The sequence below is a fragment of the Schistocerca gregaria genome, chromosome 3 (genome assembly GCF_023897955.1).
Source record: "Schistocerca gregaria isolate iqSchGreg1 chromosome 3, iqSchGreg1.2, whole genome shotgun sequence".
Lineage (NCBI taxonomy): Eukaryota > Metazoa > Arthropoda > Insecta > Orthoptera > Acrididae > Schistocerca > Schistocerca gregaria.
The window spans coordinates 325150227-325174508 of NC_064922.1; the positions used below are offsets into that span (position 1 = coordinate 325150227).

Below are 24282 nucleotides of genomic sequence, written 5' to 3' on the forward strand. Positions count from 1 at the left end.
CATGTGCTGAAATAGCGAAGGTTTTATTACATTATTAATAACACCCTTTGGTTTTGTATACCTGGTGGGTTTTTCAGCTAGGTTTGTTTCTTCCAGGAAGGCTAGTTCATAGGTTAAATATATGAATGTGTGAATGTGACACTATTTCTAGAATTATATTTTTCAGACGTAGTAATCTGTAATGGGTATTTTCCGCAGAAGGCCATAGGTGTTTTTTTTTCCCCTCAGATATAACCTGTCAGTTGTTTCCAGAGTGCTGCAAGCCACCCCTGGAGATACTACAAAACCTAAATCATATGCAAAAAGTAAACCAGTTAGCTTTATGTTTCTCTTGACTTGAATGAAGCTGCTGGCATTGTCTCAACTCTTGGATCATTTTAAACAACAATGCCGAAAGGCCACATCCCTGTTGGTTCCACTGCATGTATTTTGCCCCATTGTGATAATCTGTCCTCTTCCTTGACACTGATTAAATTGATTCTACAAATCGTGCATGCATTATTGATAAGATGGTAGGGAACATGATCATCTGCCAGAATATGTAACAGTTTGTTTTTATTAACTTTATCAAAAGCTTTTTTGAAGTTAACAAAGGGAATTTGTGTTTCTAGATTTTTCTATTAGCAAATGTAGTGGATAAACGACCATCACAGCATGATTGTCCTTTACAGACTTTTTGCTCCGCACCCATGTTGGATTCGTAGTGTCTGTACAATTTGTTTTTGACGTTTTTGGCAAAAATGTTATATGCGAGATACAATGAACTTATTCCACTGCAGCTATCGTAATTTTTCCGGTGTCCTTTATGAAGATAGGAATAACAGTTCATTTAGTCTAGTTCTCTGTTATATCATCTCCTGACCACATCATATTTAAGTAGTTAATGAATCTGTCTATAAATGACTTGCTTGCATATTTAAACAGCTCTAGATTGATTGAATTTTCTTTTTTATTTTGCTTAACACTTGCTTAAGTTCACACTTAAAGATGGTTTCTCTTGAATAATTCCCTATGAGATGGATTGTAAGAGGCTCTGATGCTTGAGACCATAGGTTCTGAGAGTACTGCAACCATTTAGGCAAAGAGATGGGACTTTTTCACATTCATTATTGTCTCACTGTTTAGCTTTTTAAACGCTGGAATAACAATAATGTTGTGAAAAGAATAGATAGCTATCTATCTTCCTATTTCTTTGTCGATAGATGTTTTATAAATGTATGTATATGTTTTCCCTTGCAAATAAATATTGTTTGGAAAGTTGTCTGTTTGAGTTGTTCAACAGATGGCACTGTGATGCAAAAGTTCAGTGGAAACAAAATACATTTTGCAGTAGCATCAGCTGGTACTTTTCCTTCACCCTTATTCAATAACTGTTTTTAAAATGTGGTTGCTGATGCACATGCTGCAATGTATGTGCATATTGGTCTTTAGTATGAGTTTTCACACGTCTCCAAAGATGTGATGCTTTGAGGCAAGCATTGAGCTCATCAGCTGGTGTTGATGTAGGTATCATTGGAAGAGTTTGTCTAAAGTCGCCAGATAATAAAATGAAAGCACCACTGAACAGTGGTCATATAAATGCACATATGTTCTTTCAAATGCTTTTGCCAGTATGGCACGCATGCCACCTACTGTAAGGTGATTGCACTACACTTAATAACCTTCACACAAGTGCAAGCAATTGGTTGACAAAGTTTTATTGCAATTGCTTGCATTGTATGGCAGTGCACAAAATATGAACACATGAACAAACAAATGCAGATATTTTTTTTTTAGTCTGAAAATCTGGTAAGGGTGTTGCTGGGAGGAAATATTATTTGTCAGCACAACCTTTCGTGCAACACCCTTGGAACCTAATCTTTTCAGGCTGTTTCTGACTACCCTGTAGAGTCCAACAACACATTATGCAATAAGAAAGTTTGGTTGCTATATATGACACAGGTGCAGTAAGTTCTGTACCAAATGTCATACAAAGTAAACTGTGCCCTCAGATCAATGTCATATTTTATTAATCTCATTTGCCATAAAATACAGTATTCATATTAAGTAGAAATTTTCATGCTACTACATTTCTTATGGATTTGACTTATGGCTGTCCATATTTTGCTGTTATATGGTTAGATTATGCATCATGGTGAATATCAAACTAAAAATTATTCGGTAATGAATGCTGTACACTAGCATATACCCTTCTAATTTTGATCATTCTTGGCAGTGACTGAACATGTCAAATTATTTTCGGAACTTACATTTGACATACTCTAAGAGCTTCTCTCTCAGTAGTTTATGGAAAATGTATCTTAACATCCTATGCAAACTATCTTCAGCCAGGTAACAAAATGAGAAACAATCTTTTCAATCCTGAAGAGGAGACTATTTGAAAATCCTGTACTATGTGATGATGTGGTAATGATGTATTAATTGAATGTGTCTGAATTGAAGTGTTGACAGTTCCACTTAATTTGGAATAAAATTGTACTCATTAAATAGCACTTGTAGTGAAATTGACCATATATTGTTTGAAATACAATGAACTTAAATGTTTTTAACAGATTACAAGAGCCGATGTGGAGGTTCAGCCATATGCTTTCACTACTAAATCACTGTATGTTGGTCACACTGACTACAAGTATCTGAGGTGGCAAGTTATTGATACTCCTGGAATTCTGGATCATCCTCTTGAAGAACGTAATGTTATAGAAATGCAGGCAGTTACTGCACTTGCCCACCTCCGTGCAGCTGTGCTTTACATTATGGATTTGTCTGAGCAGTGTGGACACACTGTAGAAGAGCAAGTATGTACACAACTCTCACTACATTTAGATTGGCATGCATGTGTGCATCTCTCTCTCTCTCTCTCTCTCTCTCTCTCTCTCTCTCTCTCTCTTCTCTCTTTGTAGTTCTAATGCTATTATGTGCAATGAACAGAATAATTATTCTGATGTCATTAGTCTTTAAAGAGATGGGGTCTTAAATGAGATAGCTGTTTGCTAATCTGTCTCCAATTTGAGCTAATGTTTGGTCTCTGCTCTAGGGACCATGCATTGAACAATGTGGTGCAATGGTTAGCACACACTACTTGTTTGGGAGGCAGAGTATGGAAACCGCAATCCATTGATCCAGATTTAGGTTTTCATAAATTGGTTAGGGTGAGTGGTTACTTTGAAAAGGACATAGCCAATTTCCTTCCCCATCCTTATCACGTCTGGATTGAGTTCTGTCCTCAGTGACCTGCCGACAGAGGAGACAAAGAACTGGAAACAATTTTCCTATGACATATAGGAAAAGAAGGGCAGTTACATAGGGCATAAAAAATCTCACTGTTGGAAAGCATCTAAAATTGCAGAAAGCCCTTCAGACATACTGTCTGAAGTTGATTCCAGCCTAAAAGCCTGTGATGTTTCCTGTACACCCACTGAAGGGTAGTTGGATTATATTAGCTGAATCTGAAGCAGGAAAGTTTCAAGGAGAAGCTGCACATCACAATGAAGTGTAGGCTGTGAAAGTATGTAGCACCAAGAAAATGAGAAAATATTGACTTACAGTTTGATCATCAGCATTATGATTATATGGTGACTGAAATGTGACCCAGCTCTTCAGTGCATCCTTGGAATTACTAATGCAAGTTGTGGAACATACAAAAGTAAAGTATTATGTTTTTAAAGTGTGATGATTGAGAAAATGTTTGTAGTATTGGAGGAATTAAATTGAATTTTTGCATATTTTTATGTCCATGGAAATTCATCCAATGAGATTATCTAACATGCGAATAATTGAGATTTTTTTTTTTTCCCAGGTTAAACTCTTTGAAAGTATTAAACCGCTGTTCGCCAACAAGGTAAGAAAATGTCTGTTTTAGTTGTGACATGACCATTTCAGTGTTGAGATAGGTGGTTTTACTTCCTGATCCATGTTTTGCTCACATTTCAGCCACTGATGGTAGTCCTGAATAAAGCAGATGTTGTTAGATTAGAAGAACTTCCTCCAGAGAAACAAGCACTCTTGAAGCCATTGGAAGATGAAAATGTACCAATAAAGCAAATGAGCACAATGACAGATGAAGGTGTGATAGAAGTTAAAACAGAGGTATTATTTTCCATAAGTTATAGGTGGCTCTATTTTGTTACTGCATTTCTAGCACGTGCTTATTTAACTTTATTGTGAAATTTTAAGGAAAATTATTTTTCGTTTATGATATTTGCGGTGTTGTTTGTGTACTAGAGCATGGGGGTTCTCTCTCTCTCTCTCTCTCTCTCTCTCTCTCTCTCTCTCTCTCTCTCTCTCTCTCTCTCTCTCTCTCTCTCTCTCTCTCTGTGTGTGTGTGTGTGTGTGTGTGTGTGTGTGTGTGTGTGTGTGTGTGTGTGTGTGTGTGTGTGGGCGCGCGCCTCCTGCCACTCTAGTGCTTTTTTATTGAATGTGACATACAGTCCTTTTTATTAAACGTATAACAATCAGGCAGAACTTGTTCATTCACAGTAACCCACAATCTAGTAATCTTGAGACATCCTGAAATACAGATTGTCAGGCATGCCTGTGCATAGTGGAAAGTTGCACAGGTCGCACAAATATTCATGAAAGGTAGTGGGAGTAATCCACAAAATTGCAGGCCCAAATTGTTAATGTCGATATGCAGCAGGATTTTAGAACATACATTGTGTTCGAACCTTATGAATTACCTCAAAGATAATGGTCTATCGACACACAGTCAACAAGGGTTTAGAAAACATCTTTCCTGTGAAACACAACTAGCTCTTTATTCACATGAAGTGTTGAGTTCTATTGACAAGGGATTTCAGATCGATTCCGTATTTCTGGATTTCCAGAAGGCTTTTGACACTGTACCACACAAACGGCTTATGGAATATCACCTCAGTTATGTGACTGGATTTGTGATTTCCTGACAGAGGTCACAGGTCACAGTTTGCAGTAATTGACGGGAAGTCATGGAGTAAACCAGAAGTGATTTCTGGCATTCCCCCAGGTAGTGTTGTAAGCCCTTTGCTGTTCCTTATGTGTATAAACAATTTGGGAGACAATCTGAGCAGCCATCTTCGGTTGTTTGCAGATGACGCTGTCATTTATCGACTAATAAAGTCATCAGAAGATCAAAACAAACTGCAAAATGATTTAGAAAAGGTATCTGAATGATGTGAAAAGTGGCAGTTAACCCTGAATAACGAAAAGTGTGAGGTCATCCACATTAGTGCTAAAAAGAACTCGTTAAACTTCAGTTACATGACATATCAGTCTAATCTAAAAGCCGCAAATTCAACTAAATACCTAGGTATTACAATTACAAGCAACTTAAATTGGAAGGAACACACAGAAAACATTGTGGCGAAGGCTAACCAAAGACTGTGTTTTATTGGCAGGACACTTAGAAAATGTAACAGGCCCTACTAAGGAGACTGCCTACACTACACTTGTCCGCCATCTTTTAGACTACTGTGGGATCCTTAACAGATAGGACTGACGGAGTACATAAAAAAGTTCAAAGAAAGGCAGCATGCTTTGTTTTATTGCGAAATATGGGAGAGTGTCACAGAAATGATACAGGATTTGGGCTGGACATCATTAAAAGAAAGGCTTTTTTCGTTGCGATGGAATCTTCTCACAAAATTCAATCACCAACTTTTTCCTCCGAATGCGAAAATATTTTGTTACCACCAATCTACATAGGGAGGAACGATCACCATGAAAAAATAACAGGAATCAGAGCTCTTGCCGTGTTCATTCTTTCCATGGACTATACGAGATTGGAATAATAGAGAATTGTAAGGTGGTTCAATGAACCCTCTGCCAGAACTGCCGGACACATGGGGGTAGACTCAAACTATCCTTTAAGAGTATAATTATGACTAGTTACAATGTGCACAGAGATGTTCAGCCGATTATTGACCCTACATTGAATGGAAGGAAGCCTTAATAATTGGTCAAATGGAAAGTACCCAATGCTGCACACTTCATTTATTTGTAAAGTATTGCTTTCACTATGTTTAAGTATTTCTCTTGTCAAAGGTGACTTTCTGAACTCATCTCCAATTAGTTTCATGTACTCTAACTATGCTGCATGGTGAAAGAAAATAAAGCATCCAGAAACAATGACGAAATGTCATGAAACTTCACAAGTTGAGAGGGTATGTGATGTTATTTCAGTGATAATGGTTCTGAGTCAAAAGTACAAAGAACTTGGCAGTATGAACCCACTTACCAGGATGATGATGCACCCCCTGTGGCATAGATGCATGCACTGTTTCGGTTAGGGTGTCATAAAGCCATTGTTCCTCTCCTATAGCAAGCTGGTGCACAACTATTGTAACTTATCCGTGATACACTGAACACTGGCTGTTCTCCTGTGTTTTCTCACGGACAGAGCTGGCGAACTTGCTGGGTATAAGAGTGTCTCAACGTCATACAGGCAGTTCAGACACATGCTGTGTATGAGCGATCATTGTTGTGACGAGAAATGGCATCACGATAATGTGACAGAGGTAACACATGAGGTTGCTGGATATCCTTGATGTACTGTTATGCTTAGTTTCCTCAGTCACCATCACCTATGGCCTGAAGTCAACTCCATGGCTTCACACACCATGGCTTCAGGAGTAACACCACCGTGCCTCTCCAAAACATTGGAAGAAAGGGATCTCTCACCAGGTCACACCATACTCGACGAAGATGGACATTGGCAGTGCACAACTGCAATTCATTGCTGAACACAATAGGACTCAGTTCATCAACATTCCTTGATTTCTGTTCATGGTACCACTCCAAACACAGATATTTGCATTGTGGTGTTAACTGCCGTCAGTGCCTGGAATGGTAATTCCCTAGTCCAGTTGCTGCTGGTCTCCAACCAATGGTGTGGAATGCCACAGAATGTTGCGGGGAGTTCGTTACTTGTTCTTGGATGGCAGAAGCAGAGGGGTTACAGTGTGCTTGGTTCACAACGTGGTTGAGCCTCCTTTACAGTAATCGGACACGGTCAACTGAATCCTTAATGACAAGTATACCTCTCCTCAAGCTACCATGCAGACCATCAGGTCGCTGTTACATCTGAATTCAGCAGAAATTTGCTTTATGGTTTCACCAGCCAGCTGAATCCAGACCTGCAACAAGGGCTTTTGAAACTCTGTCAGGTGCCGATAACTCTGCCTCAGATCAGTCTGTTAGTCTGTGGCACATCAAAGTCCTTCACAGTAATCATTCAACATCTAACACTGTCTATGCCCATTATGTTCTCTACCACACTTAGTAACAACATTAAACAATGGAAAATCCAGGATGTAATGTAACAATACCAGAGAAGAAAAGTTGCTACTCACCACATAGCGGAGATGCTGAGTCGTGATAGGCACCCCCCCCCCCCCAAAAAAAAAAAAAAAGTGTTGCCTTCTATTTAGGCATGACAACCAACAAGCTGTCTGTCCACATGAACCGACAAACTGTTACATCTGACCATGTCTTCTTGGTGCTTAATTTTTTTTCTTTGTCAGGAGGGGTATTTGATGTCTTTTGCCATATGGAGGAGCATTCTCAGGTTTCCAACACTAACAATTTTTTATGTATTATTCCCCATATGGTTAGGTGTATGGAAGGTAGGTGTGCATGCTTGCGTTCATGCACCTATCACCTATCTTTGCTACTGTTTGGCAAAAAAACTTCTTGTGCCACCAACAGATGAATAGCATTTTCCAACCAAGTACCTCTCAGGTAAGTGAGTAGCATAGAACTGAGGTGGTGGGTTTGTAGTAGGAAGCAGCTTCACTGCGAATTTGAAGTGCAACAGTCCTGGATCAGATTTCTGTTGTTTCCCTAAAAGCACCTGGAATGAAGATGCCCAAGGACAACACTATTACTTTTCTAGAAAGCTGAACTGCTGCAAAGTTCTTACATTTCTAGCTGAGTAAGCCTTTAAAAGGTGTGACATTTCAGTGAATATCATTTCACCTGGTGAAATTTTGAGATGCTGTCTGTGTAACCGATATACAGACAGTGCCGGGGAGTTGTCTGTCGCTTTCTTAGTGCCACAGGACAAGCTTATGTAGTGATTTGAGGAGTTGTTCTTGAAGCCTGGCATGTGCAGAATGTCTGCATGTGCATGCAGTGTATTGTGGTCAGTAATGTGGCCCCAAGCAGAGCTTAGCTGGTAGCATCCATAAATTAGAGGCATTCACTGGTCCTCATATCCGTATTTGTTGGAAGATGAAGAGTGACACCAAAATTTAGTACTTGTTAGATGGTTTGGTTAAGATTGCATTTGCACTCATATTGTTTGAAAATTTCTCTATTGTTATAGCTGTTGTATTTCTAAATTTTTTTAAAAATTTAATTAATTTTTTGTTCTGTAAAGTGAATTCCATGTGCAAAATTGTTTCTTAACATCAATTCAGAGAGCTACTCATAGAATGTAAAATTATTTTTTAAAAATGATTTACCTTCATATATTTAAACTGTCCTTTAATTTATTGTTTTGTTATTTCTGTGCTTTTCTCATGTTTCATTTTGCAGAATTAGAGCAGTTACTAGATTTTAGCATGGCTGACTCAATTGTATTACATGAGCATGGCCTCTCATTGAGAGAATGACTGTAATGCTTACCCAGTTATCGATTTGTGGTAGAAGTGGAGTACTTTGCGAATTACATTTTGATACTTTCATTTAATACCATATAATGCAATCTGTTTGCCATGGAAACTGGTCCGAAAAGTCTTTTTTTTTATGAGGGTACCATCCCTCACCAAATTTCCTGTACAAAGACAGGAAGCAGTAATTGTTGCGCAAAACATAGGCATTACATCTTACTAGTGCCAGGGGCAATGCTAAATTGGGAGTAAGATAACCTTATTTTGTGACTTCCTAATCTGTGAGGTCAATTAAGCTTTTTTCAGAATTTTTGATATCCTCAACACAGCACATACTATGAGAATGAATTAAGGTTGAGGTATCAAGTCCATGTTCAGTACAGCAAAAATTTAACTTACTAGTGTATAAAATATCATTTGAAATAAAAATACTCACCCAGTTACTTGCATGCTCTCCGATAAAGGTTGATTTAATTTACCTCAAAGTCTCCAAAGTGCACTGTGATTGGGAAAATAACAAATTGATCATAGCAGTTATATGGAAATTTTCAACATTGTAAAAAGTAGAGAAGGCACAAAAGAATTATTTCAGTGAGGCATTAGTGCTAGGTGGTGGTGGTGGTGGTGGTGGTGGTGGTGGTGGTGGTGGTGGTGGTGGTCTGGTTAGGACACTCATCTGTTTGGTGATTCATCTCAAGTTTTTATGGGAAATCATAAGTCATTCAGTAAGACCTGCCTTGAAAACTTATTGTTATCGCCAGAATAATTGATCCCATGCCCTTGAATATAATATGGTAATCAATTTTTTCTTTGAGTGTAAAAAACAAGTTTTCTAAAAAAAAAATCATTCTGTTCTAGGCCTGTGAGAAGCTTCTTTCATATAGGCTCGAAATGAAGGTCCGCACAAAGAAGGTAGATGGCATTCTCAACAGGATACATGTTGCCATGCCATCACAGAAAGATTCAAATAGAGTGCCTTTTATACCAGGTGATGTCCATTGCTTTATTGCAATTTGCATTTGTAGATATCTTAATTTATGTAGAAAGATTTGTGACAGTATAGAGTAATGATATGGTTAATGAAATGTTCTGTACCAAAACATACTCTGCTGCAGAGTGAAAGAGTCATTCTAATGAAATGTTGTTTGCATCATACATGCTTACAAATTCTTGGACCAACATTGGCCTTGAAGATAGCAAAACTTGGCCTCCAAAGACTGCTGATTATTATAACCTCTCTTTTTTGCCATTAATCAACTGTTTAAGTTGAAATATAATTTTTTGTATTTTCAGAAAATGTGTTAAAGCGACGACAAGAGAATGCTTCTCGTAAACGAAAACTTGAGAGAGAAATTGAAGAAGAGGAAGGTGATGATTATGTATTGGATCTGAAGAAGAATTATGACCTTCCTGAAGAATACAAGTATGATATTATTCCTGAAATCTGGGAAGGGCATAATATTGCTGACTATATTGATCCTGAAATATTTAAGGTACTTGATTTTTCATTAATGCGTAAATATAGATGCGAAGAATGTTATGAATATTAGGTTTATGGTTAAGATTGGACCTATGGTGTGGTGAAAGTGTGTGTTTGTGGGGTAGGTAAGATGATTTGCTGTAGTAAAATTACCTTGTGAAACACCATCAGTCATGTCAGTTTGCAGATACTATCATACACAGTTTGTGCTGTGTTTTTGGATTAGCACCGTCTTTTGTGGTAATGTTCATGTGATGGTGTGTTTTTTGCGAATGTAGTAATACTTCATCAATCTTGAAAAGTGGTTTTTGCTGCAATGTGTGTATGTTGAGGCAAAAAGCCATTTTTTTCTGTGTTCATCCTTGCAATTGATGGTCCACGGGATTTCGGTCTTTCACATACGTAATAAAATGAAACATTTGCAGCCATTGTTTTGATGTTATTTTATTATACTGCAACCAGTTTTGGTGGCTCAATATAACATCTTCAGGCCTTAACTGATGCTGTAGGGTTGAATTCAGATGGTACACATGATCCCATCAGTAGCCAACATCTATAACTGGCTTCTGCAGGATACTGTTAAAGTGGTGTTGTCTGCAGCCATAAACTTCTCTAACTTGAGCTCATAGTTGATGCTTGCAGATACATCACTGTTACAGTATTGTTTGGAAGCCAGTTCACAAATATTGCTTTCTGATGGGATCATATATTCAATGTTAAGGCCTGAAGGAGGTGTATTGAGTCCCCACCGAAACTTGTTGCAATATAATAAAATGACAACAAAATGATGGATTCAGGTGTTTCATTTTAGCTTCAATATTAAGGAGCATTTTAAAGAGGAAAACACGTATAATCAATCTTTATTAAGAAAATGGAGGACTCAGTTATGGTGGAAATCTGGGAAAGTCCAGTGCAGTAAATGATGAATGCAAAACAGATGCTCCATGAGCTCGTTTCATCAAAAGTGAGAGATAAAATTGAGGTTTAGTAGATAAATTCTTGAAAGTCTTTGACTCTTGACCTAGTTTCTCTAACAAATATTTATGACCAGAAGAAATACTGAGCCATTAAGAAGCTACATATCAGCAATTTTTCCCCCTTAAGTAATTGTTTCACATTGAAAAAGTGATAATTATGCTAATTGTAAATGTATTGTACCACCTATCAAAATGCTGCATTTAGCGTTCATTTTATGTCTGCATAGGTGTTTGACATTTCAAGGGAAAAAGTTTTGGACCTTAGTGTCATTCATTGGCTCAATTCTCCAAAGGGTAGGATGTTTTCTGAACTATTTGAGTCTATCAATATGGTAAACAGCAATTTCTCACCAGAACTACGGATAATTCCATTGATTGATCTGCAGTTCAATTTCAATATATAGAGAGATGTGTGTTTTTTTTAATCATGGTGCATTAAATAGTAAAACTGCAACAATACTTGTTATTCCTGAATTGTTCCTGCTTATGCAGGCATAGTTATAGCATAAAGTGTTAAACAACAATATAGTGGAACTTCGATTTTATGTTCAGATTTTACATATTTCACGATTTTACACCCTAAATTCATAGCTTGTGTGTAAAATCCATAAGATAAGTGCCAAAAGTTCCCCAATTTTATATTTCCTCCTAGTAAGGTTTACCTCAATTCTAAGTTCTTACTGAATGTCTCATTTGACTTTATCCCATTCTCTTCATATTGACATTTGATGTGACTGAACAAGTTATAGGTGGTAGGAAAGACAGATCGTTTGCAACACAGGTGGTGGTGGTGGAATTAAAGGAATATTTTAGGTCATTGTGTAGAGGGAGATGTGAGAGAGGATATGGTGACAATCCACAATCGGTGCTGCCAAAACATGCAACATTTAGTTTCACCACGCTCTTAAGATACAACTATTTCTGGGTTGCAGCAGTAATGGAGAAACAAGACAGCCGGCCCGAAGTACTCTAGACCGAGCCAATACGTGACAAAGGGGCCCAGCTACCAGCTTTTCTTGTGCCACTTATAACTCAGCCTCATTGTTTCGCATGTATTTCCGATGTACTGTATTCAGCAACAATATCAGTCATCAATCTTTTAAATTCAGAAACTGATTCTCAGAGAATATACTCAGTTATAATTGAGTAAATATTGCTCATTTCTAGTCAACTCTTATTGGCTGGCAACTTGTCAAGTCACTCTATAGCCATCGCAACCATCACACCACACTAACAAATGTAAAATGACCTCACCTACTGGATGTATGGGGAGGGGGAGTGGCCCTTCAGTGACCAGAGTGCTGGTAGGGATGGAAGCATTTTATGAAGTACTGAAAATATACTTTCTGTGCAGATGATGTGCTATGACAGAGATTTCACATGAAATAGAGCAAGGGTTTTGCAACAGCACATTGTAAAGACATCCTCGTTCAAATCTTACACAAGACAGTTCCAACAACTACATACACTACTCACATATGTTCTTTGCACCACACGCTGTGGATCATAAAGATTGGCAGTAGTGATACACGGCATGAAGTGAAACTGTAGCATTCGAATTTTCCTTCAAATTTACATTCTAAACAGTGTACAGATATTCAATAAGCTGACTTCTAAGAAGTTTGTAATGTCAGTTTTCATGTCTGTTTCTCTCATCAAGCCTAAAATAATACTTTAACACTGGTGAACATATGAGGTGTTGCTTCCAAGAAAAGCATTAAAAAATAACTGTAATGGTGACAAAATTTGTCATTAAGCAGGTGTCCACTTATATACTTATGGTTTAACAACTTAGCTACTGTGATGTTTTTGGTTTCATTCAACTTGTTCATCTATTTCTGCTTTTTTCCTGGACAAGTGCAAAAGATGATCTCCCAAAAACATACATTTTGAATGTATAATTTGTGGTCGTAGCATGTTGGAAAATAGCTCAATTACATTGTACTAGATACCGATTTTTTATGAGTTTTTACTTGCTGTCACACATCTATGTTTTTTTTAAGAATTGATGAAATCCATTACCACAAATTATTCTATAGACATTGTATTGCACATTTAATTTCCTTAACTTTGAATAAAATCATAGTTTTGGAGAGCATTGCAATGTTTAATCAAATGTGCCAAGTACGTGTGTTTTTACACTTATTTGGGTTAGGCTGGGAGGGGGGGGGGGGGTTGTAACATTTTCCTCGATTCTGCATTTTCATCAATCTTGCGTTTTCAAGTCTGGACCAAAAGAAAACATAAAATAGGGATTTCACTGTATTATGAAAAGGATGGATTGTTACTCACCATATATTCTCAGAAAGCACCTGTTCTGTCCATCTAGAAAGCCTAAGCTGGGGAATGTGAAGGATGACCCGGGACTACAAAAACCATGAATTAATCACATACCTTGCCAATGTGGCATGTCATACATCGGCCAGACAACCAGGATAGTAGACACCAGATGCAAAGAACATCAGAGGAGCACCGGACTAAGACAGGCAACTAAATCCGCCATTGATAGGGATTGTCCGATACTCAATCATTCCATGAATTATGATGAAACAAGGGTTCAAGCACTGACCCCCCCCCATACCGGGAGAGTATTAAAAGTGAATCAGTGAGTCAGTAGAGATAAAGCTGATGGTAAACCTCAAGAACTGTGACACTGGATGTCATCTCAGTAGATGTTGGTATTCTGCTCTGAAATTGCTGAAAACAGAACGGGGCAGCAGGAGTACTTCACAAAAACAAGAACTGAAAGTGTGGACATAGGAAACACCAGGTAGAGCAACAGGCACACCGAACCATAGGTGGAACGCCTCAGATCTCTTCCATTGGATGCGAACAGCAGAGGGAACACCTAGAACTGCACCAATGCCAACACACTGACAGACACGCCAGACCAAAAACAGAATGCCAAGGAACACATCCATTGGTTGCGAACAACAGAGGGAACACTGAGAACCACACTGGACCGAAAACTGGATGCCAGCACACTGGCAGGCGCACCAGAGCAAAGGTGGAATGCCTAAGAGTGTGTACAGTGGGCATAGACTGCAGAGGGAATGCCTGGAACCAGCTATGGAGTGGGAAGACTGCAGGTATAAATACTGGACCCATTCCACTTGAGGACCTTATCTATCACCAGATCAGTGCGTATTAATGGCTAATCATAATCAGATGCACGCAAACATCACAATACCCACATATTGCGAGACCTCACTCAGTGAAAACTAACCAATATACAGAATGGCAGTAGACCTTTTGTATTGGCCATCATGATGGTGTTGGTGTGGAGGGGGCTCTACCCTTAATTAAATTACTTGAGTAGTAGTCTCAGGTAGCAACTGATGAAGACGACGAGTTATGTTATCGAAATATTGTGCAAGAAAAATGCTGATGCGTGGCAGAATACTCGACACTTCAAATGCGTCACAAATAGTCATATCACATGTTGGCTATAACATTTGGACAATACTGTATCCTTCGTCATAGATACATAGAAATATTTGTACTCCACATAACCAGAACACCTGGGCAAAAGTTGACTAAGTAAAAAGTTTTGGCAGATGTCTGTACATAAATCACTCTGCATCTTGTGTGAATTTTGTTCGCAGATTCATTGGAATGGAAAGGTTTATATGAGACTATAAGACTGAATACTAAAAGTACTAAGGAAATAACTGAACACAGATAGACATCCATTCTAACTTTGGTGGAACAACTATGACAATATTTTAAATGCTAATGTGAAAAATAAAATATCGATTCGTGATATCAGTTACAGTTTCATGCCTGTTGTACAAACATTGGTATTTGATAGCTGTATTGTATAAAATTGAAAGTGGGGTATCAGTTATTAGGGTTTATAGTAAAATTAATTATCTGTAAAGATAGCTAGATAATGATTATTATTGTGAAAGCTGATGGAGAAAGGATAATGTTCATGATATATAAAAAGTTGTAGGTTTTTACTTATTTATCTTTTAGATTTAGTTTAGTATAAACAAATTCTCTCGCCATGGTTCTTGGAATGTATAGTTTTTCCACCTTCTTCGGATCTCTTTGTATGTGGAGAGCAGATGAAAAGCTAGTACAGGGTGGCGCACGGGAACGGGAAATTTTGAACGTTACAGTTGGCAGCACTGTAGCACCGGCAGATGTTCGAAACTTTGCACAATTGATGTGAACGCATTGCCATTTAGTAATCATGGAGAATTGGACTGGTGCAGAACGAGCAGTAGCTGTGAGAGCGTTTTACAAAAATGATGATAGTGTGACTGCCACGCAGAGAACATTTCAACAGCATTACCAGCTTGGACGTCATGGACGTGTCCCATTTGCGCATGCGATTACAATGTGGGTGCGTAATTTTGAAGAAACACGATCTGCCTCGAAAAAGAAACCTCCAGGTGGCATTGCAACAGTACATACCCCAGAGAACATTGCAGCTGCTAGAGCTGCAATCGAGAGAAGTCCTCGCCAATCCGTTCGACAGCATGCATCTTTGCTAGGGATTAAATGACGAAGCTTACAAAGAATACTGCACAAATTAGACTTCCATCCCTATAAGTTGCAGACTGTGCAACACTTACATGAATGAGACCCAGCGTCACATGTGGAGTTTAGTAGCCAGATATTGGCTAAAATCAATGAGGACGCGAATTTCCTTGGTAACTTATGGATAATCAGACGAAGCCCATTTCCACCTGAACAGATTCGTGAACAAACAGAATTTTTGTTATTGGGCACAGGACAATCCTTGTGAGTTTCACCAGCGACCACTACATAGCGCCAAGGTCACAATATGGTGTGCTGTATCATGTCATGGTATTATTGGCCCTTATTTTTTCGAACGTGAGGATGGCAGTGCAGGGACAGTAACATCTGCTCAATATGTTGAAATGCTTCACATTCTTTACACCGAGACAGTATGAGCTTAATCTTAATGTCGAAAACGTGGTTTCAGCAGGACGGAGCCACGTCGCACACTGCTCGACAATCGATGGCAGCAGTTCGTCAATTGTTTGGAAGACGCATTATTTCACGTAACAGTGACATTGCATGGCCTGCGAGATCCCCTGATCTTAGTGTGTGCGACTTCTTCCTGTGGGGATATCTTAAATGCAAGGTGTACCGTACACGTCCTGCAACACTCCATGAACTGAAGGAGAACATTGAAAATGAAATCACTGCCGTTCCCCAAGATTTGCTACACCGCGCATTCTAGAGTTTTCATAACAGGCTGTTATAGTGTGAATGCTGAATGGGAGCACATCTTTCCTATGTAATCTGTAAAAAGTAAAGAGAAACTTTTGGATATTTAATTGTAAAGACATACTGAATAATGACATGCTGAATACATTCACTTTCCTTAATAAATTAATAGTTTTATGAATTTATTCATGGAAATGACGTTATTTCCCATTTCCCTGCGCCACCCTGTACATGGAGAAAATGAGAATGTGAATTTATGTAATGGGAAAATACACCTGTTTCTTTGATAATGTGTTGTTTCACAGTGAAATGTTTGACAATTAGAGATTTTGAACTATGGAAACGATTAAAAGAATACAATTTGAAAGACTGAAATAATATATTCACATAGTAAAAATTGAATTGGGTTGTCATGTATTGTGTATTTTGGAGGAGCCAGACTAATGTGCTTCAATGGTGCTACGTAACACTAACACAAAAGGGAAATATTCTTGTACTGAACCCAGTGACTGTTCTGTAAATAAAATATTTGCATTGTATTCTTCAATGTCAGGTTATATAAATTAGTGTGGCCTGAGGCTGAGAAATATAATAAAGTAAATGTGCTGCACTTTTGACTTACCCAAAATATTTTTCTCTGTTACTGCTGATTTTTAATGTGTAATACAAATTTGTCATTTGTTTAGGATAACATTGCCTAGTTTGAAAATGAAGAATGATTAGAAATATAGTTGAGTTTTAATTCCTTGCAGAAACTGGAAGAATTGGAGAAGGAAGAAGCTCTACGAGAAGAGGCTGGCATGTATGTGGTTCCAAAGATTGAGCTAGATGAAACTATGAGAGAGATCAAGGCACTAGCAAAACAGATTCGTGATAAGAAGGCCATCATGAAACAAGAGGCAGTAATTCTGAAGAACTCTACCAAGCCAGTAATGCCACGCACTACAGCTGCTCGAGCACGTGATCGTAGTGTTTCCCGTTTGAGAGCTGAAATGTCAGAGTTAGGAGTTGACATGAGTGGCACAGAGGAGGTAAATACAAGGAATTTATTAGTTGCTATGATATTAAAAATATTATCAGTACTAGTTTTAAAAGATAGAGGAGAGGTACTTTTTTTTCTTTTTCTTTTTTCAATGTGAGCATCAAGTATCTCATTCCTGTGGCTGTTTTTAATGTTGGTGCATAATTCATAACTGTATTTAAAAATCTGTTCCTAATCCTATATTTTCAAACAGTGCTGTTCAGCTGTGCTTCTTTTAGCATTTGCATAGACGTGGGATGTTATTAGTTCTAGCAGTGCTTAACATAATCTTCAGAAATTAAACATGTTGTCATATTTGCTCATTATTTTCTATTTTCAGACCTGTATGTTACTCAGAATTTATTATTGTGTGTTGTGTTACAGACAAAAAAGTGTTGCCGCAGTGACACCGGTTGTTAGTAATATATGTGTTTAATTCAACCAAACAATTGAAAATCCATGAAAAGTGTAGATTAAATCACAATGGAAAATCCAGGAAGAAATAATGACAAGCAAAAGGATAGACTGCTATAGAAGAGATGTTGAGTCACAGATAGGCTCAACAAAAAGACTGTCAAACAAGTTAGCTTTCGGCAGCCAGAGGCTGCAGTCGACAGCGCATGCTGTGTACTGTCGCGCGCGCGTTTGTGTGTGTGTGTGTGTGTGTGTGTGTGTGTGTGTGAGAGAGAGAGAGAGATATTCTGATTAAGGCTTTTTTGGCTGAAAGCTAACTTGTTTCACAGTCTTTTCATTGTGTCAGTCTGCAACTCAGCTTCTCCACTAATAGATTGCTACTCACCATATATGGGAGATTTATAAGTCTCGCACAGGCACAACAAAAAATGCTTCTAAACAAGTAAGCTTTCCATCAAAAAACTTTCGTCTAAATTTCACACACACACACACACACACACACACACACACACACACACACACACACACACACACACACACACACACAAACTAACTCTCCCGCTCATGACCACTCTCTCTCGTTGCCAAGGTCGGGCTGGTCTGTCATGTGTAATGTGTGTGGGAGAGCTGTGTTTGCATGAATGTATGTTGTCTAATTTGGAAGAAGGCTTTATGGCCGAAAGCTTACTGGTTTAGCAGTATTTTTGTTGTTGTGCCTGTTCGCAACTCAACATCTCCACTGTATAGTGAGTAACAGTCTATCCTTTTCATTATATTGTCATTTTACTGTACTGACTAAGAGAAAGGGGTGGGAACTGAAGTGCAATAGAATAAAGTTCCTACAAAGATAAATGTACTAAAACTACTGATGAGAGAACAATATGGAAAGTAGCACCAAGCTGGAGATAAAGTAAAAGCAGTACTTGACACCAAGAGATAGTGGAAGGTGTCTGTTGGCAGGAGGGGGGGTGCGGGGTTGTGTAAATAGTGTAACATGCTGGGTTCTATCAGAAAAAATTTCTTCATGCGTTTGCATATTAAGTATGATATTATGTTGACTGTCAAATGACAGTGAGCCATACTGTAAGGCATCTTTGTAAATTCTACAAAGTCAGAAGCTCATTCCTCACCTCCATTCTCATAATATCCTTCCTCTTAGAAGGCAACAGCTTGCACTTCTATACAGGCAAAACTGATTCCTTCTGTTATTGTGATGATCATAAATAAATTGTATGATATACCATGATTTGTCTCTTCTTTCATTTCAAAATAAGAAAAGAAAGAAAATTAATGCAAGCAATGGAAAGCTTTTGGTAATGGCTAACTTACAGTTGCTTGCCAATTGGCATTGTCATAAACAAGGTAATTCAGACCTGACCTTTACTTGTATTCTCTATAAGAGACCTGAGATGTTCAGTATAAAATGTTGAATTAAAACACCAGTTTTTTTATGAGTGTGGCCAGTTTGTACCACATTGTGCCATCTTCAGGCCTCCTGACCTATGTGTAGGAAGAATCCCACCTGTGGTCCAGTCAAAATAGGGGCCAGCTTTCAGTGACTGGTATCCGTAGATTTCTTCTTAACACCCCCCCCCCCCTTTTCAGTCACTTGCTGACTGGTATTTGATGCAACCACAGTTCAAAACTTTTAATCCAAGATGTCCACAGTGTACCAAGTTATGAACTTTCGCTAGCAAACATACGTTTCTTTGTTCTAAGGTGTTAGATCGTACAGCTGAGCGCAGCATTGCATTATATGGTGTATAACTTACACAGGCCATTTACCACCAACAGTTGTAGCACCAGAAAACAAGCACATAGATAAATCGATAGATTCAGGCACTTTTTAATTTGCAAACACATTCTTACGCAGATTATTTTTCCATGTTGGGATCCATCAAATGACATGCAATATCAATAACAAAAATTGGTTAATATTTCAATATTTATATGCAGAAAATAAGGCTATTTCAAACTGTCTCTGATAAAACAATTCTGTATGAAATAGTCTATTAGGTAATTTCATGTTTTTGTATTTTGAGACAGAATTCACATTTATATTTGAATTTATTGCAATATGCAAATTTTTTGGGCTGCTGTTTATAGGCTTGTTTGTGCTGTAATAAGTCTCCTCATTGGCTCTGGACACCATTGCAATAATTTTTCAGATAAATCGACTAACTGTAGCCTACATTAATCTGAAATTTTTTAGTAAAATATTTAACATTGCTTCCCGTCCGCTGTACTCACCAGAGCTTGGTGTGGAGGAGATTCAAATGGAATTACAGAAGGTATTAAAGACCCTATCGAAGAAAGACTTCTAAAATGCATTTCAAAGGTGGCAAAAAATTTCCGTGTGACGTTTAATTACACTGCTCAGTGGTTCTGCTATTTTAGTCTTGCTGTGGAGTGTAATAAACTTAATCTCCAGTGCTGCTGACTTTGTTGATTTTTTTATGGAATTCACCACAGCTTAAGGACACAATTCATAGTCCAAAAACAGACCCACACTAATATGACTTGAAAAAAGTATCTTAGGGATAGTTACATTTGTGTTTCACTAGTGTTTCCTGTGACAAGAGCATGTTTGCAGTTGCCAGAATTAGGCTACTGCCCTATATTACTTGCCACCAAACCTTCCAATAATTGTTAGATGTCATAAGAAAAAAGGATGGTCAGCACTGAAAACAGCAAGTGCGGTAACTTTAGACGAATGTGAACTTTGGTAATAAAGAGTACAAGTTATTAGTATGACTGTTGTGTTTGAAGAAGGAAATAAAATTGATAACTAAAGTACACTAGTGGCCATTAAAATTGCTACACCAAGAAGAAATGCAGATGGTAAACAGGTATTCATTGGACAAATATATTATACTAGAACTGACATGTGATTACATTTTCACGCAATTTGGGTGCATAGATCATGAGGATTTGGTACCCAGAACAACCACCTCTGGTCGTAATAATGGCCTTGATACGCCAGGGCATTGAGTCAAACAGAGCTTGGATGGTGTGTACAGGTACAGCTGCCCATACAGCTTCAACATGATACCACAGTTCATCAAGAGTAGTGACTGGCGTATTGTGACTATCCAGTTGCTCAGCCACCATTGACCAGACGTTTTCAATTGGTGAGAGATCTGGAGAATGTGCTCGCCAGGGCAGGCCCAACATTTTCTGTATCCAGAAAGGCCTGTACAGCCCTGCAACATGCGGTCATCAGTTATCCTGCTGCAATGTAGGGTTTCGCAGGGATCGAATGAAGGGTAGAGCCACAGGTCGTAACACATCTGAAATGTAACATCCACTGTTCAAACTGCCGTCAGTGCGAACAAGAGGTGACAGAGACGTGTAACCAATGGCACCCCATACCATCATGCCGGGTGATACGCCAGTATGACGATGACGAATACACGCTTCCAATGTGCATTCACCGCGATGTGGCCAAACATGGATGCGACAATCATGATGCTATAAACAGAACCTGGATTCATCCGAAAAAATGATATTTTGCTGTTCGTGCACCCAGGTTCGTCGTTGAGTACACCATCACAGGCGTTCCTGTCTGTGATGCAGCGTCAAGGGTAACCATAGCCATGGTCTTGGAGCTGGTAGTCCATGCTATTGCAAACGTTGTCAAACTGTTCGTACAGATGATTGTTGTCTTGCAAAAGTCCCCATCTGTTGACTCTGATCGAGACGTGGCTGCACGATCCGTTACAGCCAAGCTAATAAGATGCCTGTCACCTCGACTGTTAGTGATATGAGCCCATTGGGATCCAGCACGGCGTTCTGTATTACCCTCCTGAACCCACCGATTTCGTATTCTGCTAACAGTCATTGGATCTTGACCAACGCGAGCAGAAATTTCGCGATACTATAAACCGCAATCACGATAGGCTACAATCCGACCTTTATCAAAGTCAGAAACATGATGGTACCCATTTCTCTTCCTTACACGAGGCATCACAACAATGGTTCACCAGGCAACACTGGTCAACTGCTGTTTGTGTATGAGAAATCGGTTGGAAACCTTCCTCATATCACCACGTTGCAGGTGTAGCCACCGGCACCAACCTTGTGTGAATGCTCTGAAGAGCTAATCATTTGCATATCACAGCATCTTCTTCTTATTAGTTAAATTCCGCGTCTGTAGCACATCATCTTCGTGGTGTAGCAATTTTACTGGCTAGTAGTGTATTTAGCTATTGTTTGTACATACTTCTCATAATTACACTCTGTGCACCACTTCGTTATCTCATTTTCAGCCACTCATACTTCTTTCATTCTGTGAAACGCTCTTTGTGTTGCCTTCCCCTCAGGACCTCTCTGGGGTACCAGGAAAAAATTCTCAGATTGTAGCTAAATTTTCATATATTCCATATTTGTCCTGCTGTGAGCTTAATTTTACCCATGACTCTAAATGTAACTACAATTTACACAGGATCTTTCGAAAACACCAAAAATTAGTGAAATGAATTTCTTATAACAGTCCTAATGAAGCATTATTCACTTCTACTCATGAGTAGTCACTGGTGGCCTTAGCCATATTAACAAAGTGCTTGATAAATGTTTAAATTTTAATGACAAATTTAATTTCAGGCACACTTCACAAAGACACGTAGTCGGTCACGATCTACATCTCGTCCAGCGAAGAGAATGAGACTGAGCTCTGAAGGTTTATCTAGAAGCAGCTCTAGACCACCGAGGGATGAAATGGGAGTCAAGGATGTTGTTGTAAGTCTATAATCAAATTTCTCAATGTTTCTAATTCTGTGATAAACTTCTATTGAAATGTCTGCTTTGTTAACAGTGAACTCAATATCTCATTACTTAATAAGAGAATTAAGTCTTGCTCTGTTTGTGTGTGTGAATAAAAATGTCTGTTTAAATTTTCAGATGAAGGAGAAACTGAAGAAGATTGCACACAAAGCTCTGAAGAAAAAGATAGACAAGAAAGGGCTGAAAGGAGAAGCAGACAGATTTATTGGAAATAAGATGCCAAAACATTTGTTTTCTGGAAAACGTGGAATTGGAAAAACAGATAGAAGATAATAGGATTGTATTGCAGTGCTTCTGCAATAAAAGTTGTTCTGTTTTGACTTGATTATTTTTCTCAATAAATTGCTGCTATTAAAAAAAAAATTCAACTTGCAAGACAGCAGTGGAGGCAGTATTACTGCAGTGCATGTGTGGAGGCAGTATTACTGCAGTGCATGTGTGGAGGCAGTATTACTGCAGTGCATGTGTGGAGGCAGTATTACTGCAGTGCATGTGTGGAGGCAGTATTACTGCAGTGCATGTGTGCACATGCACAGAAGCGTGCGCATGTGCCCGTGCGCGCATACTTTCTTTACAAACATAGTTTATTTTTATGAGTTTCATGCCAGTGTGTTCAGATTATCTTAAAATGTATCACCTTCGATAACTCAAATTTATCAGCTTCTGATTGAAACTATTTACAATTTCTAAAATGGGATATTTACTGTAATTTTTCTGTAACTTCCCTGACACAATACTAGTTCAGCAATGGTAAGCAGTACTCTTATCTCGAATGTTAACACTCATTTCTTGCCTCATGCTTTCTGCTTTCAAAACAAAACGAAAAAATTACAAGTTGAATGTCTCATTGACAATGAAGCCATTAGAAACCCAGCATTAACTTGTTTGAAGTAGGAGGGCAAAAGGAGTTACCTGAAGAAGTTGTTGACTTCAAGCATGGAAATCTAAATCAGAATGGCTGGATGCAGATTTGAACATAACTCATCTTGGACTACAAACCCAATGTCTTAACCAGTAGCAGCTCAGTTATTGTCCTTTCTGTTTTCATCTATAGCATTTTGAAGTTTTTTGGGCCTCAAAAGCTTTGTTTCGTAAGACCATTTACTTTTCCATTGATCCAAAGCTTTTGTTTAAATGTCTGTCTAATAAGACATTTGCTTCAAAATTTCTTACTTTGTTAGAGGATTCTTCAGTACCGTCAGAAATAAATGTAACAACAAATTAATTTTAATTTGAATGTAGACACGCAAAAAAGGTCTGCATAGGGTAGCTCCTTATGAACATAAAGTTTTTAAAGAGATATCACATGAAGATAGCAGACCAATTTTATCCCCCTATAATGTATTAACTTGCCATGATACACACGGGGTTGTCCTTTCGAGTAACTCCTTTGTGTCAGTTATCTTTAAGGAAGGTTATCCAATGACACACCTTGTTAATATTGCACTGTTTCCAGTCACTAAGCTTATGAAAAAAGAGCACCTTTGGCCCTTAATCGTGTGTTGAACTTATATGAGGGGCTACTAACCATTTGATGTGGAAATATACACACTCATTGTTGTGACAGTTTTGTGCTGCCATCAATAGTTGAGGTGAACCAACCAAAATGGTGCACAAATGTAACAACTAGTAGTTTTTTGTAACCCGATCCATTTACTTAATGTCGGAAGGGAACATAAAAAACAAGGAGATACACAACTGAACTAAGAACAAAATGTAAACATCACAAATATTGAACAGTTGCAGACCAGAGCTTTCTCAACTGTTGACAGTTTTGGTAAGACGTCCATGGTACATGATACTGGGCATAATGATGTT

The 24282-nt window shown here is 38.4% G+C and overlaps 1 protein-coding gene across 1 annotated transcript in view; it reads left to right on the top strand.

The window, feature by feature from the left end:
• Nucleotides 1–22784, top strand: part of LOC126356247 (nucleolar GTP-binding protein 1) — a 54657-nt gene extending 31873 nt beyond the window's left edge. The window contains exons 6-13 of the mRNA XM_050007078.1: nucleotides 2553–2795; nucleotides 3797–3838; nucleotides 3931–4086; nucleotides 9444–9573; nucleotides 9879–10078; nucleotides 17000–17278; nucleotides 22285–22419; nucleotides 22582–22784. Coding sequence (XP_049863035.1) covers nucleotides 2553–2795; nucleotides 3797–3838; nucleotides 3931–4086; nucleotides 9444–9573; nucleotides 9879–10078; nucleotides 17000–17278; nucleotides 22285–22419; nucleotides 22582–22737 — 1341 coding nt within the window. The 3' untranslated portion in view covers nucleotides 22738–22784. The remainder of the gene's footprint in view (nucleotides 1–2552; nucleotides 2796–3796; nucleotides 3839–3930; nucleotides 4087–9443; nucleotides 9574–9878; nucleotides 10079–16999; nucleotides 17279–22284; nucleotides 22420–22581) is intronic.
• The last annotated feature ends 1498 nt before the right edge of the window (nucleotides 22785–24282 follow it).